The sequence below is a fragment of the Tursiops truncatus genome, chromosome 13, assembly GCF_011762595.2.
Source record: "Tursiops truncatus isolate mTurTru1 chromosome 13, mTurTru1.mat.Y, whole genome shotgun sequence".
NCBI lineage: Eukaryota > Metazoa > Chordata > Mammalia > Artiodactyla > Delphinidae > Tursiops > Tursiops truncatus.
In genome coordinates this window covers 34,430,906-34,449,194 of record NC_047046.1, presented here as the reverse complement: position 1 = coordinate 34,449,194, position 18,289 = coordinate 34,430,906, and the positions used below count along the sequence as shown (strand labels likewise).

The 18,289-nt window shown below is 41.6% G+C and overlaps 2 protein-coding genes across 4 annotated transcripts in view; one reads left to right on the top strand and one right to left on the bottom strand.

Moving 5' to 3' along the window:
• MYOM1 (myomesin 1) overlaps nucleotides 1-4,566 on the bottom strand; it is a 163,116-nt gene extending 158,550 nt beyond the window's left edge. For all 3 annotated transcript variants that reach the window (XM_073790556.1, XM_073790557.1, XM_033837598.2), the window contains exon 1: nucleotides 3,496-4,566. The gene's annotated coding sequence lies outside the window, so the exon portion shown is untranslated. The remainder of the gene's footprint in view (nucleotides 1-3,495) is intronic.
• Nucleotides 4,567-4,707: 141 nt separating this feature from the next.
• On the top strand, nucleotides 4,708-14,833 carry LOC101333732 (myosin regulatory light polypeptide 9). Its single transcript, XM_004313113.4, has 4 exons — nucleotides 4,708-4,854; nucleotides 10,720-10,918; nucleotides 11,409-11,570; nucleotides 14,331-14,833. The coding sequence occupies exons 2-4, from the start codon at nucleotides 10,735-10,737 to the stop codon at nucleotides 14,501-14,503; spliced, it is 519 nt and encodes a 172-aa protein (XP_004313161.1). The 5' UTR covers nucleotides 4,708-4,854; nucleotides 10,720-10,734; the 3' UTR covers nucleotides 14,504-14,833.
• Nucleotides 14,834-18,289: the final 3,456 nt, after the last annotated feature.

The window sequence follows — 18,289 nt, the reverse complement described above, 5'->3', positions numbered from 1 at the left end:
GTACATGGACTATCTCACCTAATCCATACAATGGTTGAATAACATGAATACCATTATTATGCTCTTTTCCAGATGAAGAAACTAAAGAGTTAATTGTAGCAAGCCTAAATCATAATTTTTGTTTTAGGTATTAGTTTAATTTGGGGGTATTTTTAAAAAAATTTTTCCCTCATAAGATTAATTCAGAAAATGTAATTTGGTCACTATACTCATTCATTAACAAAATATTATTAGAATCAACTATGTTAGGCTATGTATTTCAAATTATGAACCATAATATTATATTAGGAATCTTTGTCTTTTAGTAGTTGGAGCAGCATTTCTTCAGTTAATTACCAGAGCCCAGTAACTTATTTTCTAGGTAATTCTTATTTCTTATTTTGGTTTGGTTTATTCATATTCTCTCTTCTTGTATCTTGTTTAGTATTTTAATTTTCCTAAGCATTTATCGATCTTATTTTTTCAGATTTACTAGTATGGAAGTAATAACTTTCCTCAAATATTCTTAATTCAACTTCACATTATTTTTTTAATATCATTCCCGAATTTAGAAATAATTGTGATTTTTTTTTTAAATGCAATTCTTTATGTAGAATTTTCTATACCCTTTTAATATACTACTTGTAGTTTTGGCGCTTTTAAGCTATTAACTTTAAAGTAAATACAGATTAACTCAAACACCTTTACTTCATTTAAAAGAAAGAAGCTCCTCCTACTGTTTTACTGAATTAATGCTAATTGTTACATTCTATTTCATGTACAGAGAATTAGAATTCCACTTATGTAGGTAAAACCAGAACGTAAGCCATGTCTCTTAACATTCAAAAATTTCTTACATGCAATAAAAATTGCAAGTGATCATTACAAAATTATTGACTTAGGTAGTAAACACCAAGGGTCAATTCAGCTATGCTTCTTTGTTGTTTGGGTATGGAGTTCCCCTCCTTGGACCAAAGAAGAGAGCGCAGCATAGTAAAATTAAATGTGGGCTTTGGGTCAGGACACTTACTAGCTATGTGCACTTGAACAAGTAACCAGTTACTGAATATTTATTGGCACCCATGGATAATTAGGCCCTTTATTAGGAGTTAGGGATTCGTGAACAAGAAACACTGGCCTCTGCCCTTCTATCTTACCCCTGGACAAGCAGAGACATGAGTTATAACCCTGGTTCTTTTATTGTCTTTTGGTAACATGTGCAAGTCACTAAAGTATTTAAGCCTCGGTTTCCTAATCTGTGAAACAGAGGTGATAATACTTACCTCACGGGGTCATTGTAAGAATTAAATGATAAAAATGCTTATGTACTAATTAAATGCTTATGTACTAATAAAAATGCTTATGGAGCTTCCCTGGTGGCGCAGTGGTTGAGAGTCCGCCTGCCGATGCAGGGGACGCGGGTTCATGCCCCGGTCCGGGAGGATCCCACATGCGGCAGAGCGGCTGGGCCCGTGAGCCATGGCCGCTGAGCCTGCGCATCCGGAGCCTGTGCTCCGCAACAGGAGAGGCCACAACAGTGAGAGGCCCACGTACCTCAAAAAAAAAAAAAAAAAAAAAAAAAGCTTATGTACTAATTAAATGATAAAAATGCTTATGTACTAATACCTAGTACATAAGAGGTATATAGTAACTGTGTGTTCCTTTTCTTTCTCTCTGTGCTTTTTTCTTTCTTTAGAGCTGATCTCGGGGTGGGGGGGGCGTGGAAAAGAGCCTTACCTTGAGGCAGGAGCAATAGTGCCCTTTCAGTGTAATTACAGCACCCCCAAATAATTGCATACTATATAGTCTGAGTTCCTGAAACATGGTTTTTCCCAGCCTTGGCACTACTGACATTTTTGGCAGAATAATGCTCTGTTGTAGGGGGCTGTCCTGTGCATTGTGGGGTGTTTAGCAGCATCCCCGGCCTCTACACACTAGATGCCAGTAGCAGCTCCCTGGTTATGAAAATCAAAACTGTCTCCAGACATTGCCAAGTGTTCCCTTGGGGGAAAGTCACCCCTGGTTGTGAACCTCCACATTAGTGGATCATAAATTCACATGTAGTAGGTCTTGAGCATTTAAAAAAATTAAATGGCATAACGTTGACAAGAATAGAAATCTTAGAAAGTATTACAGGCAGTCAAGTATTGCTTAGTGATATAAATTTCTGTGAGTTGTCAAAAATTTGAAAGCCACTGTACTCAGTGAAAACTTTCATATAAACTCATTTAATCAGAAAACTCTACAAAATAAGGACAGATGTTATCCTCTGTTTTACAAATCAGAAAATTGACTCTCAGATCAGTTGAATGACTTGCCCTCAGGGTTACTCAGTAGGCTAAAGGAAAATGTGAAACCCATCCCAGGTCTCTAAACTTTTAATGACAAGGTGTAAAGGAGATTGTCACCTGAGGGCAAAGATCTCCCGAAGGGTCCACAAGGGAAGAGATATTAGAGTGAGAGGTCTTTGGTGGTGGGTCCAATCATTAAAATTTAATATCAAAATGTTAGATGGAAATTTGAATAACATTTTATCAAGATATTATTTTTCCACACTGCTAACCTTTGTATACCCACAGTTAATTGGGGAATGAATAAATTAATGAATGAACATGGACCACACAAATCCCTGTGCTCAGTCAGCCAGGCCCTCTGATCACCTCCAGACAATCAGGCAGGCTGCTCCCTTTGCCTGGAATCTCCCTCTCCTCTCTTTCCCCACTGACTTCTAGAATCAGCTCTTCAGTAGTCCTCCGAGGGACACTTTCCACAAGTCCCCAGACAGGCTGATTTCCTCCTCTGTGTTCCTTCTATAAACCTTACCAAATTATGCTGTAATTTTCTGTTCCACATTTGTTCCCTGATAACTCCCTGTGCCTTTACTCCCTCCCCGTTATCCCAAAGGTAGAAACTATGCTCTATTTTAAAAACCAAATAAACCACAGCACTCACCACAGTGCCTGGCAATGCAGTTGCTGTTTAATACCTGTTGACTGAATGGAAGGAAAGCAGACAGACAAAGCAATTATCTGATACTATAGAAGCAAAAGACTGTTGCTGCTCCCTGCCGCCCTGAGGGGAAAACTATACCGTCCATTTCGCCTTATGGGATGACAGCAGTGGGGGCTCTAGCGCCCCCTGGTGGCAGGTGGAGGTGTGAGCACTGCAGGCGGCTCGCCCTGGGTCCAAGCCAGGCTCCAAGAACCATCTGCAGTCCCCCGACTCAGCCACCTGGAGTTTGTGCCCTCACTGCCTAGTCTTAGACCCTAAACTGTCCTCGCTCTGTGTCCCCACCTTTGGTGATAAGACTCACTTAGGACCCCTGTTAAACTGATGGCTTCCCAGGACCCGCCCTGCAAGATTCTGATTCAGCGGGCTGGAGATGAGGCCCCCAATATTGTGTATTTTTAACTAGTACCCCAAGTGATTCTCACTACCAAGGCTGTTTGGTAAACTAATCATCTTCGTTTCACTCACGCTGTAGAATTAGGGCAGTTTATTTTTCAGTGACTTTACCTCCAAGTGAACTTGGGAATATATTATTGGTTAAGAGACGAAATGCTCCTGAGGTCCTTGAAGGTGTAGCTTATTCGTATCTCGAGTATATTATCCTGCAGCTTTTCCCTTCCTTGTCAGCAGCAGGGTGACTCGAGTGAGGGCGCTTTCGAGGGCGACCCCAAACCTCAGAACTGTTCCGGCCACGTGAGCCAGACCAGGCACGTGACCCCGGGGCCAGGATGACCCTGGAGTGGCATTGGCCCCAGCCCACCCCTTCCTCCAAGGGGCAGGAGTCTGGACGCAGGAAGACAATGGGGGAGGGCTTTCCTTTAACAAGACGCACTGGCTGAAGTGGCCCGGGGCAAGGAGAGCAGAGCACAATAGGCCCCACTTTCTGGCCCCCTTTCCACCAGGCGCACGCCCGAACCACAGTCAGAGGCGGGGGCGAAGTTAGGAAGCTCTCGCTGCTGGTCACGCGTCTTCCTTTCGAGCCGGACGCAGTCAGGCTATCTTCTTCATGGGGTCTGAGGGGCTCTGGTGGGAAACAAAACCGCGAACGTTTTGGAATAGGGAGGAGGTCTTCGGCCGCCCGTGGCCTGAGGAAATCCTTCTGGGACGAATAAATAGTGGCTTCTTGTCTGAGGGCCCTCGGGACTAAACAATGTTTGCTTCTGTGGGGAGGGGCGGGACTCTTCATAAAATAACACGGTACACAGAGATCAAATCTTTTGTCCAAAGGCCTCCTCTCGGTAGCCGCGGGCCGCTCGGGGACCTGCAGGCCGATCTCTAACCCTCCTGAGTCACCCTGAGGTGAGCCACACGCGCAGGCACACGACTGCTCGGCGGCAGGGGCGGGACTTTCTGAGGCGGGGCGAAGGCCAGTCACGTGGGCCGCGAAGCCCTCTCCGCGATTTCCCTACAAGGACTTGGGCTGTTGGGCCCCGCCCCTGGCCGGGCCCTGGAATGTGCGGAGGGGCAAACCCTCAGGACAGAGTCAACCATTTGCTAAGAGGAAAGGGGGGAAGAAAAGCTTACATTGTAAGAAGAGGTATTAAAAAAAAGGAAAACTCAGTCATCAGACCCGGCGAACCATTACACCTTCTTCTACGTTCTAAGTTGCCCGCTTTACACGTCCTTCCCATGCACTGGGTCAAAACTGCGCCCTTTGAGCACACCGGCAACTCCCCCGCTCCGTCGCCCTTCCATTAAACCAGGCTCACACTGTTAGCAGAGAATGGTGACTCGCTTCCTTCCGGTCCGCTAAGCGGAGGCCGGAAGAGTTGTTTGCAGCGTCTCTGGGAGTGGAAGGGAGTTTGTAGCGGCAGTCAGGGCAGCGAGGGGTTCCCTGAAGCGTTCGAGTTCTCGCGGCTGAGCAGGGTGAGTGGTGCTCGCGGTCGGGCGCGTGAGGCCCATTTCGGGGCGCATTCCCTCGGGACGGCTTGGGGGGGGTGCAGTGGCGCTCCCCCGGCGCCGGGAGCGCACCTGGGCAGGTGTACCAGCCGGTTCCCGGGTTTTGAGCCCCAGTGCCAGCTCCAGCATCGAAGGCCGCGGCCGGAAGCGGCCCAGACGCCGACTTCGCTCCTTTGCCCAAAGTAGGAGCTCGGGAAGTGTGGCTTACTCTGCTGGCGCCGCGAGCTTGAGCGACAGCAGGCCTGCGAAACCCGAGCCCAGCGGAGCTGACTCTGGGACTAAGTTTAGTTTATAACGTAAACTTGCCCGATTCAAGAGAGTTTGCGCAAAAACTGTGCCCAGTGCGCCCCCCTCACCCCCCCCCCCCCGCGCTGCATCTGTTGTTGCAGCTGTGTGGCTACGTTTAGTGGGAATAACCACCTCAAATTAGCAACTTCCTCAGCTCAGTGTCCACTTTTGTAATTAGAGTTTTATTTTTAAGTGATATTTGGACAAAGAGGAGTTCGGGGTTTAGTTTGCGGCTCCAGAAAAACTCCAAAATACAATACCGTGTTACTCTTGGGTGGAAACTCGGGGTTAAGTCAATTTCCCAAAGTGTTTTCCTTTTAAAGTAGTTGAATAGGTTTATCAAAGAGTGTATCAGTTCTTTACAGAACTTTGAAACAGAAATAAGCGTTAGGTTGAGATTTTAACTTACGTGCAAAAAGTTTTGTATCTAAAGGTGAAGAAAGTGAATATTTCCTAAGATTACTACTATTTGTTTCATGTTCTGGAAGCCTTTTGATAAAACTTAACCAGAAAAAGCTTTTTATTTAAAAAAGTGACGCTTTACTGGCAAGTGAACCACGACAAAGAATTGCCTTTGTCAAGTACTGAGAACTTTTTGGGTGTGGCAGTCTAAGGGAACTAATCCTACCTTCTACCGGAAGTTTGCATAGGAATTGAAAACTTGTTTTAGTTGGAACGGAAGCACCAGCCTGAAAATGTACTTTTAAAAAGCCGTGGTTAGCCCCCCAAAATTACATATACTTAGCTTTGAAAAAAGAAGTGCATTGATTAAATGAGACGGTAGATTTGGTAAGCAGATACTACGTGCTCTTACATTAAGAAGTGTTTTCTAAAATGGGAGTTTTTCCTTAAAGAATATAATCATATTTCCAGAATACTATCAATTTGAGTGTTAATCCTGTAGAAAAAGTCTTAGGTTTAGTTTCCATTTATTACCACTACAAACGCTGGACTCTAGGATTCTAACTAGAGTAATCTAATGTAATATTGGTATGGATTAATCCCATTTTATAAATGAAACCAAAGTATCTAGAAATTCTGAAAAATCTTCTGGTTGCCCTTCATGTGTGGGGAAAGCCTCTTTGAGGATCTTTATTTTCCATTTCCCCCATCACTTAATCTAGTCTAACATCTTCCTTACATAGTTTGTATCCCTCCTTTTGTCATAACCCTGAATGATTCTCCTCGTATTTGATCAAGCTAAAAGGATAAATCTAGAAATTCATTACCACCAACACTCCCTTTCCCTGATTAAGACAAGATTATACTCCTTCAGGTCTGTAAACTGAATCTCCTTGACTGAATCTCTTCTATATATTTAATAGAAGTTGCCTCTGTGAGTCTGTGGGTTTTCAAGTTCCATACAACATATAGCCCTTCACACCAAAGATCTTAAATTAAATGCTTCAAAAATAGACTCTAGGGGCTTCCCTGGTGGCGCAGTGGTTGAGAGTCCGCCTGCCAAAGCAGGGGACGCAGGTTCGTGCCCCGGTCCGGGAAGATCCCACATGCCATGGAGCGGCTGGGCCCGAGCCATGGCCGCTGAGCCTGCGCGTCCGGAGCCTGTGCTCTGCAACGGGAGAGGCCACAACAGTGAGAGTCCCGCGTACTGCGCAAAAAAAAAAAAAAGACTCTAGACTATAACTTAGGATGAGTGAGGACATAACTTGGAAATCTCAGGTGCCTTCATGGCAATCTTCCCACCCTAAATAAAGAATAGTTACATTGATGAATAAAATATTTTCAGTTTTATTTTGCCCTAGTTCATGAGAGTTGTGTGTTTGCTGAAGGCTTGTTACATGCAGAGGGTTATAGGTTGACTCGTTTGGGGAGGGTAAAAGTGGACAGCATACTAGAATCATAGCAAGGAGGACAATGACAGTATCTGTCATCAATGATCTCCTTCGGATCATAGCACTGTTCCTTATTTGGCTTCCTCTCCGCCAGTGTTTATTCCACCCATACTTTCAGTTTGGTAGAGGAAAATAAAAAACACCCTTTCCTTATTTTGAAATAACTGACTGCAAAGCTGAACTCCCTGTCACTATAAGGATCTGGGTTTCTGGTGGGAGATAAACTCACAGATCAGAATCCAACCTCCGTGAAAAAGTAAAGGCCCATGTAGTAACTTGCCCAACGGTATACTACCAGTTTTTGGTAGAATTAACTACCCTAATTTGTTAGAACTAAGACTAACATTTAAGTCTCTTAATTCTAAGGATGTCTTGTAGCTTTTAGGATTTTTCAGTCTTCTCCCCCCGCCCAAATCTTTTAGAAACAAAGATCTTTTCTGAACTCACAATATTTGATAATCATGTACCACCTTTGAGTTATTTTTCATTTTTGTTACGCATTGTTTTAACTTGAGAGCCATACTTCTGGAATGAAAACTATGTGACTCATTTCATAAGTTGAACCAATCATCTCATTTCTTTAAAGTTGCCCCCCCAACTATATTTTAGGCTCCTTGAAGATAGCACACCTACCTTACATTTCTTAATTCTTAAATAATAATCAGCACTCATGACATTTAATGCACATGAATGTAATTCTGCTGATCATATTAAAGGTTGATGGTTAAGTATCGAATGAGATAAAGAAAAATTCTGTGAGACCACTGTCAGTTCTGACCCCCAAAAAACCTTTATAATGTTTAAAACCTATGTTAGAATGCATTTACAAATTGAAAGAATGCATGATTTTAAAAAGGCTAAATAGGGGACTTCCCTGGTGGCACAGTGGTTAAGAATCCGCCTGCCCAGTGTAGGAGACACGGGTTCGAGCCCTGGTCCAGGAAGATCTCACATGGCCGTGGAGCAGCTAAGCCCGTGCACCAGAACTACTGAGCCTGCACTCTAGAGCCCACGGGCCACAACTACTGAGCCCTCGTGCCACAACTACTGAAGCCCACGCACCTAGAGCCTGTGCTTCGCAACAAAGAGAAGCCACCGCGATGAGAAGCCACTCAACCCAATGAAGAGTAGCCCCCACTAACCGCAACTAGAGAAAGCCCGTGCGCAGCAACGAAGACCCAACACTGGCAAAAATAATAAATTTATTTATTTAAAAAAAAAGCAACTGTAAAAAGGCTAAATAGGAAATATATCAAAATTAAAGAAGTGGGTGTGTGTTACTTTATAATCCAAACTAAGTTTTAAAAAGGTGTATAGAGGACCCGCACCAAATTGAGTATTATGAGTTTTTTTGTTTTGTATTTTATAATTTTATTTATTTATTTTTGGCTGTGTTAGGTCTTCGTTGCTGTGCGTAGGCTTTCTCTAGTTGTGGCCAGCGGGGGCTACTCTTCGTCGTGGTGTGCGGGCTTCTCATTGCGGTGGCTTCTCGTTGCACAGCACAGGCTCTAGGTGCACAGGCTTCTGTAGTTGTGGCTCGTGGGCTCTAGAGTGCAGGATCAGTAGTTGTGGCGCACGGGCTTAGTTGCTCCATGGCATGTGGGATCTTCTCAGACCAGGGCTCAAACCCATGTCCCCTGCATTGGCAGGCAGATTCTTAACCGCTGAGCCACCAGGGAAGCCCTATGAGGTTTTGTAGATTAAAAAAATCAGTTTTATCAACCATTTGACCTATAATTTTCATCAGTTTCTTTGTTCTTAAAATAACTGACATTTGCGCGTCATTAGGGGAATATAATGTAGTCAAACAAAACAGACTTTTTAAAGATGTGTTTTGTTTTGCAAAGACATGGCATACCTAAAATATTAAAGAGACGTGGACTGGTAAATATATGCCGCTCATTGGGTCTCAACTGCTAACCCAAGTCCTGGAGTCCATTTAAGAGATGGAAGAATAATACATATATGTTATAACTCCTTGTAGTTTTTAAAACTGCATTTAGAATAGAGGGGGACATTACAGTTCCATATAGTTTAGATAATAGTGGGATTTACTGCGTCCAGAGGTGTTACAGAGTGAAAATATGCATTCATAAAAGGGTGATTAAAGGAAACTTGGAAACTAGGGAAGAGTATATATCATAACTGCTATGTCACGTAGAGTATATCTTACCAGCAACACATTCCAGTGTATCCTAGGAGTGCTATATTTAATGGACTGGAATTTGTGACTCTCCTTTGTGGAATTTCCTTCTAAAATCTGAGAACAGATTTAGCTTAAAAAAAAGAAAATCTGAGGCAGAGTCAGAGCTTTTCTAATTATTTCCATAATTGAATTTAGCCTGGCTGATGTGGTGTAATCAAGGAAAGAATGTAAGTAATAAGTTTTTAAACTCATGTGGAGCGTTGTGTTCTAAAGTCACTTTGCAGTACTGACATCTAGGTAGTACTTCATTCTTTGCAATCCACAGACTTATTTTTAGAGTAAGGGCATAGTGTTTTGCTACATCATAGTTAAATGTTGTTTTCAGAACGTAAGCTTTAAAATTGTTGTCCTGGTCAGAGAGTGAAATCAGTAGTGCCTATTTTAGACCTGCTTCAAAGAATATAACTGAATACAGTGTCTCAGTCTTGTGTGTTAGAGGTTTTGCAGACTGCCATTGCCACCTCAGCTCTGAAAGATGGTATGGTAAAATTTTATTATCTGAAGCCTGTGGGATTTTTAACTTCAAACAAACTTTTATAGTATTAAAGATTGTGTTGAAAGGAAAATTACCTCTTCATCTTAGGTATTATTAAACATTATTTTTAACTTAAATTTTACAGGGATAAATTTAGATTAGAGAGCAAAGGTAGTTTCTGTACCTCTTAAAATGCTTTCTAAAACTTTTTAAAAACTAAAGTGCTTTAAAAATTTTTATTGTGCTCTGGTTTTTGTTTCGAGGACTTAGTCACCTCAAGTGATTTAGCTTAGCTCTGTGCAACAAATTGGTTAAGATAGAGTGGAAATATTTACAAAACTTAATTATTGATGAATTACCTTTGGAGTTTTCTATACTTTTTCAGTTAGCCTTTTAACAGATATCTTTCCTGAAGTACTTTGATTCCAGGAGTGAGGGTGCGATAAGAAATGTTAGTTGCGAGTGGAAGAATGGTATTTGGCAGTAAGATTAGGAGATGAAGACCTGTCCCATCAGTTAATCCTCCTTCCTTCTTTCTGTCCACCTTAGAATGGGAGGCTGGTTTCAGCTAGGGCTGCAGAAGGATAACCTGTTGAAGATGAGTTAATGTCCCTCAGTACTCCATAGCACTGATGTACAGAACCCAACATTTTTTGTTTCTTGTTTTCTATATTGTTATTAAGCTAGTAGATTGGGTTATTGGTCCTTAATCAGCTGTCCAGTAGTACTGGGGACAGGAAATCTTGTTGATAATGCTCTGAGCTTTGAATTAATGTTGGTCGTAGTTTCGTCACAACTACTAAGGATGAGTGAACTCAGAGCATGAGTCTGGTTTTTCTCTTTGTAGAGTGATTCTCTGCATAATGGTATCGATTAGTTGAGAGAGATTTTTGCCAAGTGATACTATCCTGTGGAATAGTCTTTAGACACATCTCTAAGTGGCTCAAACGTATCAGGAAGGTTGGTTCAGCTTACTTTTTGTTATTTCTTGTATTTCCCTTATTTGTTAGGATTTAACCGCCACCATGTCGAGCAAAAGAGCAAAGACCAAGACTACCAAGAAGCGCCCCCAGCGCGCAACCTCCAACGTGTTCGCCATGTTTGACCAGTCACAGATTCAGGAGTTCAAGGAGGCCTTCAACATGATCGATCAGAACAGAGATGGTTTCATCGACAAGGAAGACTTGCATGATATGCTTGCCTCCCTGGGTAATGATCAGTTTTAACATTAATAAATCAAATAGAATTTCTATAACACCTTTTATATTTATTTCTTAAGCCAATCTAATGATGCTTTGTGAAGCCAATCTAATGATGTTACAGTTCACTAAGATTCGAAGTCTGGAGCATTGTTTCCCAAAGCAGGGTCCCCGGAACACCTGCAGATTTCTGGCCAAGTTTCAGGGTTAGGCTGGGGGCCAGCCGTGTACGTGCATGCACTGCAAACACTGATCTTGATTGTGAGAGCAGTGTTATTCCTCCTGACATCCAGTGGAACAGCACACAGTCTCCACACTCTTAATACGGATCCTATTCATTGAGAAGACTTTTTTCCGAATAGTTTTGCTATCTTGAATGCAAATAGCAAACTGTTTAAATGACCGTCTTTCTTGTCAAAATGTTTACCATGATGAATTGTTGATGCGCTTTGTGGTGTAATTATCACCCTCTTAAAATTATGACCCTCTTTTTTGTTTAGGGAAAAATCCAACTGATGAGTATCTGGACGCCATGATGAATGAGGCTCCAGGTCCCATAAATTTTACCATGTTTCTCACGATGTTTGGTGAAAAGCTAAATGGCACCGATCCAGAAGATGTCATCAGAAACGCTTTTGCTTGCTTTGATGAAGAAGCAACTGGTAAGTCTGAGGTAACCTTTAATTACCAAGTGATTTAATTTTTGGTTATGGCAACTAAAATATACAATAACTTGAAATGTGATGACATGTAATACCCTTAGGTTTATACCATACCTGAGGTTTGGGGGATTTGGGGGGACAGGTTTTGCCTATGGCTTGTTAGTCACTCACTTCACTGCCTCTGCCCTTAAATACTTAATTTACAATTTAATAGGTATATTTGAAACTTCTTTAGGAAACTTATGTTCCTCCTTTACTAGAATACTTCCACAAGGGTCAGATACTCAATAAATGTGTGTCAAACCAATATCTTTTACTGGAGCAATCTTGGAAAAAGTTTAAATTGCCGTAGGCGGTGATACCAGTACAATCCTATGTTTGTTTATCAGGTACCTCTCCAGCTCTGAGAGTGTTTAGATCTGGTATCTAACCTCTCCCTCTGGAATCAGGTGCCCCGGTTTCATAATCCTGTTCTGCATAATAGCTGTGTGATTTCAGGCGAGTTACTGAACTTCTCTCAGCCTCTGTTTTCTTATTTGTAAGATGGACAGTAATATTACCTACCTCAGGGTTGTTGTGAGGATTAAATGAGGAAATGAGATAGTAGCTTACTGCCTGCATAGAGTGAACTCTCAAAGACACCCAAAAGGTTAACTAAATACATGCCCGATAAGGGGTAACTCACATAGCAAGTTTTTGAGAAGGAAGGCACACCCTCTGGTTACACAGTCCAAGCATAATTTGGGCATGGAACCATAGTCTCCCCACTCTGGCTTTCAAGACTGCTCATTTGGCCTGTTCAAGTAGACCACCCTCAACTCTTCCTAACCTCCTTCCAGACTCCTCCATGCGTTGTTGCCCTGACTTACCTCCACCATTTCTGCCTCTGCCTTTCCTCCTTATACCACCTCCTTCCTCCTTCCCCTTGAAATCAAGACTCTGAACAGTTATTTCTGGAAGGGGTAGGGAAGGGGCAGGCAGAAGAGACCTTTTTCCTGCTAAAAACATTTGTGTATTGATTGAATTTTTTACAGTCAATGGGTATTACTATTTTAGTGGAAGGGAATAAAACCATAAAAGAGTAAAGTGTCTTATTTATTCTTTAAAGTCATCTCAATGGTCACTTTCTTTATAGAGCCTTACCTGTGTTTTCATACTATTTTCTCCTGACCTCTGGGAAAATGTAAATGTTCTCCCTTTCCCCTCCGAAGTATTTTATGTATGTCTCTACTGGCACATACTCCACCTGAGCTCCTACTTTAGTTGTGTGCTTATTTCTTTTTTTTTTTTTTTTTTTTTTTTTTTTTTTTTTTTTTTTTGCTATACGTGGGCCTCTCACTGTTGTGGCCTCTCATGTTGTGGAGCACAGGCTCTGGACGCTCAGGCTCAGCGGCCATGGCTCACGGGCCCAGCCGCTCCGCGGCATGTGGGATCTTCCTGGACCGGGGCACGAACCCATGTCCCCTGCCTCAGCAGGCGGACTCAACCACTGCGCCACCAGGGAAGCCCGTGTGCTTATTTCTAATCATCACAGTCTCCCTGATCCCAGGATAATAGCTGTGTCTTCCAGCATTCCATTCCCATCCTTGTAACCCCTCCCAGCTCCTACCACAGTCCCTTGCACATAGTCAATGATGATTTTACATGATAGTTGAATGACTTGGCTGGAGATGAGGATTTATTTCTACAAGCTAAAAGTCTAAGATTTGGAGAACTTTTTTTTTTTAATCTAGGATTGAATTAGCAAAAACAATCCATAAATCTAGAGTTTCTTTTGTGAACTGACCTTACACTTTAAACTCATAGGAAATATATTATCAATGTTTTAGCTTAATTTCACATACAAGGAAGTTGTCAGATTTTTCTTTTTTTACTTTATGAATTTCAAAATTTCTGTGCTTGAATGGTCATGTATTACCTTTGGATTACTGCATTAGTGGGTCTCAGTCATGATAGCTCGTGGGATTTACTTGGGGAGCCTTTTTAAAATATCAGTAACAGATAATAAGTCAAGGGTGGCCTCTGGGGTTGTTTTGTTTTGAGCTCCCTGGATGATTCTTATGTGCAGTCAGGCTTTATGAGAACCCTGCTTTCACAAGTCCAGAGTAGAAAGCCTTCCTCTCAGCTCACCACTGTAGCCCCAATGCCTATCCCAGTGTCTGCAACGTAGTTAATGCTCAAATATCTACTCAGTGTTTTTGCACATCCTGGGCCTGAACATATTTGTTACTGAATCTAAAATTAGATTTGTTTAGAAAATTTTTTTTAATCTCATTTTACATATAAAGAAAAAGAAGGAGGTAAAGTGAAATGCCTGAAGTAACATAGCTTGTTAAAACTGGACCTCAAGACTTCAGTATTCTTTCCACTGAAGCACTTTATTGATGTTTATGATGATTTTAGTATATTTACTCGTAGAATAAGTGTGACCATGCTACTTTAAGGAACCATGAGGCTTAGATTCCTTAATCATACTTTATGGCTTGTGGTTAGGCATAGGCTTAGCCACTGTTATTGAGATCAGGAGATGGATGTCGGGTGAGGTCAGTAGAGCAGAGCAGGTTAATGTCACTAAGCAACAGGGCATTTTCTAGGCAGCTGTCTGCTGAGGCTGACTTCAGCATGTCAGGACCTCATATTTCATACATTTGCGTGCTTCTAGTTCTTAACAGATAGCCCATGCTTAGTCAAGTGTAGATGCCCCTTGCAATTACTCCTCAGAGTAGTGTGTCTTCTGATCCCTGGTTCTTTTCTCTTTAGGCACCATTCAGGAGGATTACCTGCGAGAGCTGCTGACCACAATGGGAGATCGGTTTACAGATGAGGAAGTGGATGAGCTGTACAGAGAAGCACCTATTGACAAAAAGGGGAATTTCAATTACATTGAGTTCACGCGCATCCTTAAACATGGAGCAAAAGACAAAGATGACTGAAAAGAACTTCAAATTCCAGCCAAACTTTCCTTGTTGCTACTTTGGGTATTTCTGAGACTTTCTCTTAGAGCCTATTGCATGCCCTTAGCTTTACAGCTTTTGCCTTTCTGTTGTATTTATTCTCAACCATTTGGGGCACGTGCATCTCTATAATCAGACTGGAAATGGGACTTTTTGTCATTTTCAGAATAGAAAATAGGGTAGTTTAACTTACCCCTACCTTCCCCTCCCCCAATAACTGCAGTCTACAAAGAGTCGATATATTTTTTCAGAGAAAGTTATTCACTCAATTTTTTCTGAACCATAATTAAACTTTATAATAGAAACTTACTTGTTTAAAATTTCTTTATTTACCCAAATTAGCTTTGTTGGTCTTGGTTGTAATTTTTTATTTATTTATTTATTTTTGGCTGCGTTGGGTCTTCGTTGCTGTGCGTGGGTTTCTCATTGCAGTGGCTTCTCTTGTTGCAGAGCATGGGCTCTAGGCACGCGGGCTTCAGTAGCTATGGCTCCAAGGCTCTAGAGCACAGGCTCAGTAGTTGTGGCGCACAGGCTTAGTTGCCCCGCAGCATGTAGGATCTTCCCCGACCAGGGCTTGAACCCATATCTCCTGCATTGGCAGGTGGATTCTTAACCACTGCGCCACTAGGGAAGCCCTTGGTTGCAACTTCTAAAGAAAGGTAGTGGGAATTCCCTGGCGGTCCAGTAGTTAGGACTCCACCTGCACTTTCATTGCCAAGGGCCCGGGTTCAATCCCTGGTCAGGGAACTAAGATCCCACAAGACACACGTGCGGCGCAGCCAAAAATAAAGAAAGAATGGTAGTGAGGCAAATCCTAGAAAATAATATGGTTGTTAGACCTCCCCCTTACTCCTGCCAGTTTTCCTAACAATCCTACTCCTCTACTATTCATTCTTCCCCCTTTTTAAAGAAATCCAATTTTAACTGCCTTTATTGAGTTTCCTGCACTTTGCCTTCCAATTTTAAAAATAATTTCCTGTAAAATTTACATGTGTATGATAGCTTTGGTAGCTTTAAATCCTAAAGTTTAACATACCTGCCAACATCACCTCATATCTGTTCTAATCTTTTGTACATAACTTCTTGTCATTTAAAGTTAGACCAGGCCACTGAGTGTAATTTTAATTTGTCCTAATTTTTAAAACAATTTTAGCCCCAAAGTTTCTATGGAATGCTTCTACCAAAAAGGCGCATTTTTTTGTATTGTATTTCAAAGTGTTGGAAACACAATATGGTTTTTGTTGGTTTGTTTTGGGTTTTTTTGTATATAGTTTCTTTTTATCACACAGTCCTCATTGAAGTACTGTGTTTATTTATGCAGATTCACATGAGTTCATTTGTGAATGTTTGACATTCCTGACCTGCCCGTGGTCAGAACAGCTGAAGCTACATGCCTGGGAAAGTGAGGTCATTATTTCAATCCTAAAAATAATTTCTGCTATTTGCAGGAATGCAGGACTGTTTTAAGAGTTAATCAGGAAATGGTAGACAGTTTCATTCACTTTGGGCTTCAAAAATCTGACTCTCAAGGATTCATAAGTTTAAGAAAGATCTTGAAACAGTGGGGGAAAAGTTGGGTGAAGAGGGTTGACAATTAACCTGTGAAGATGAATACCTGATAATTACTATAACTTTATGTTTTATACTACTATTAACAAGACTGTCCTTGGACAAAACTATTACCTCGTTGAATATGCAATTACTGCATGCCTTCAGGGCAGCAGACCTTTACACTCAACAGGATAGGTGAGCTAGATTCTTTAACCTCAGGAGACCAGCTTAAAATAGGAGTAGGACTAGTAACAAGGCTGCTCTTGGCCCTTTCAAGATTAGAATCTTAGCACCTGCCTTAACTCTGCCTTTAATGTGTTCCTGAATTTTGTTCAGTGGTTTAAGCAAAGTACTTTTTCCAGGGTATAGCCATGATGCTGAAATTGTTGAACTAAATTTACATTTCAACTGAAAAAAAAAATAACTTCTGCTTTGTTAACAAATTTCCAGTCAAGAACAAATAACATTGTTTCCCTACTGAAAAAAAGGTAGCCTCATCTACTAAAATTATCTCTTGCAGTATCTCCACTTCCATTTCAGATAACTGCTCAAAGAACCAGCCCCCATTAGAAACAGTGGATAGTCTCTTCTGAATGAAATGTCTCCTCATTTAGTAATAGCATTCTCTATGTAGTAAGTAGGCTTTGCTTAAGTAAAGCTGATTGACAGTAAAAAGCTAAAGCATCTACTCCAACAGTGCATTTGATAGAAAAACTGGTCTCCACGATGAAAGCCAGACTTGAAACAAACCATTTCAAAACCAGCCTAATGGGGGCAGCCTCCTTACCCACCTGCTTATGATTACATTGTCATTTGGACTCCAGGGCCCAAATTTTATTTGATCAAGGAGCCTCTGTGACTGCACGAGAGTGGGAATTTATGAGTGCTACTGGGAAAAAAGGGAGCAGGCCAGACTATATGAGACAAGTAAAAGCAAATTCTGGAAAGGAAAGGCAACTATTTTTTTTTTTACGAAGTATGAGGGGGGAAAGGACAGCAAGAGATGTACTAGACTTTGAGAAGTGCAAGCAAGTTGTAAGAAGGATCAGATAGAAGATGGTAAAAGAGCTTAGTAGATAGAGCCACAACAGTGTTATGGAAACCAAGTGAATAATTTCAAGAGTGAGGAAGTTAGTAGTGTTAAACCACAGAAAAATCGAACACAGGAAAATTTAAATGAGGCCACTGGATTTGGCAAGTCGGTCACTTCTGCCAGAGCTGTTAAGGTAGTTTTGAGTGCAGAATCCATAGTGTAGCAGGAGACACGGACAACGCCTGGGTTTGGGGGTCAGGCCAGCTGCATTTTAATCTCATTCGTGCTACATCATGGCTTTATAACCTTAAGAAAGTTATTTAACCTCGCTCGACCTCTATTCATTTGTAAAATTGAAGTAATGCTCTGGCTCATAATAGGAACATAATCTATTAATATATAAAGCAGCATTTTTGTGATTAGGAGCAGTATGGGTTTTAGAGCCAGACGTGGTTGAGTGAATAATGCCTGTTATTTGATGAGCTTTGTGTCCTTGGGCAGGTGGCCCAGCCCTAAGTGTCAGTTTCCTCACCTGTTTAACAGGGACAATACCCTCCACGTTTGTTGTGAAAATAGAAACACTAAAGCTAAATGGGTCTGGCACACAGTAGGTATTCAAATAGTGGTTATTCTGTTTACCAGCAGGGGCTGTTGGGCAGTGAGGAGAGGGTTGAAGGGAAGGCAGGACCAAAGAGCATTTTAGAGATTCAAGCCTGTCTGTAGACAGAGGAAGGCGGCAAACGAGTGTAAGCAAATGAGTGAAACCAAAGGAATTATGTGCAGGAGCTAGGAAGAGATAGAACCTAGATCACATGTTGTAAGATTATTCTTAGAAAAACAAAAATGGATACTGCTCCCTCTGAAAACAGGAAAGGGTAGGTGATAGGAGTTTAATCATAGTTGGAGATTAAAAGCCGAGGTTAGGAGAAAGGTCCATAGTGGTTTGATAGTAAATTGTCTCAAACTAGAATTTAATTAAAGGGTTGTTATGAGCATTTAATGAGAATATACATAAAAATGTGTGGTACCAAGTAGATCCTCAAATAGTTTATTTTAGATTTCCTGAGTAGGTCCAATATGCCAGAATAGTTTGTGTCTTTCTAGATCCTCCTTAAGTGTACAATTTCTTGATTGCCCTGCAACCCTGGTTTTTATCTTTGCTGTCCTGAAAGGCATTGCTG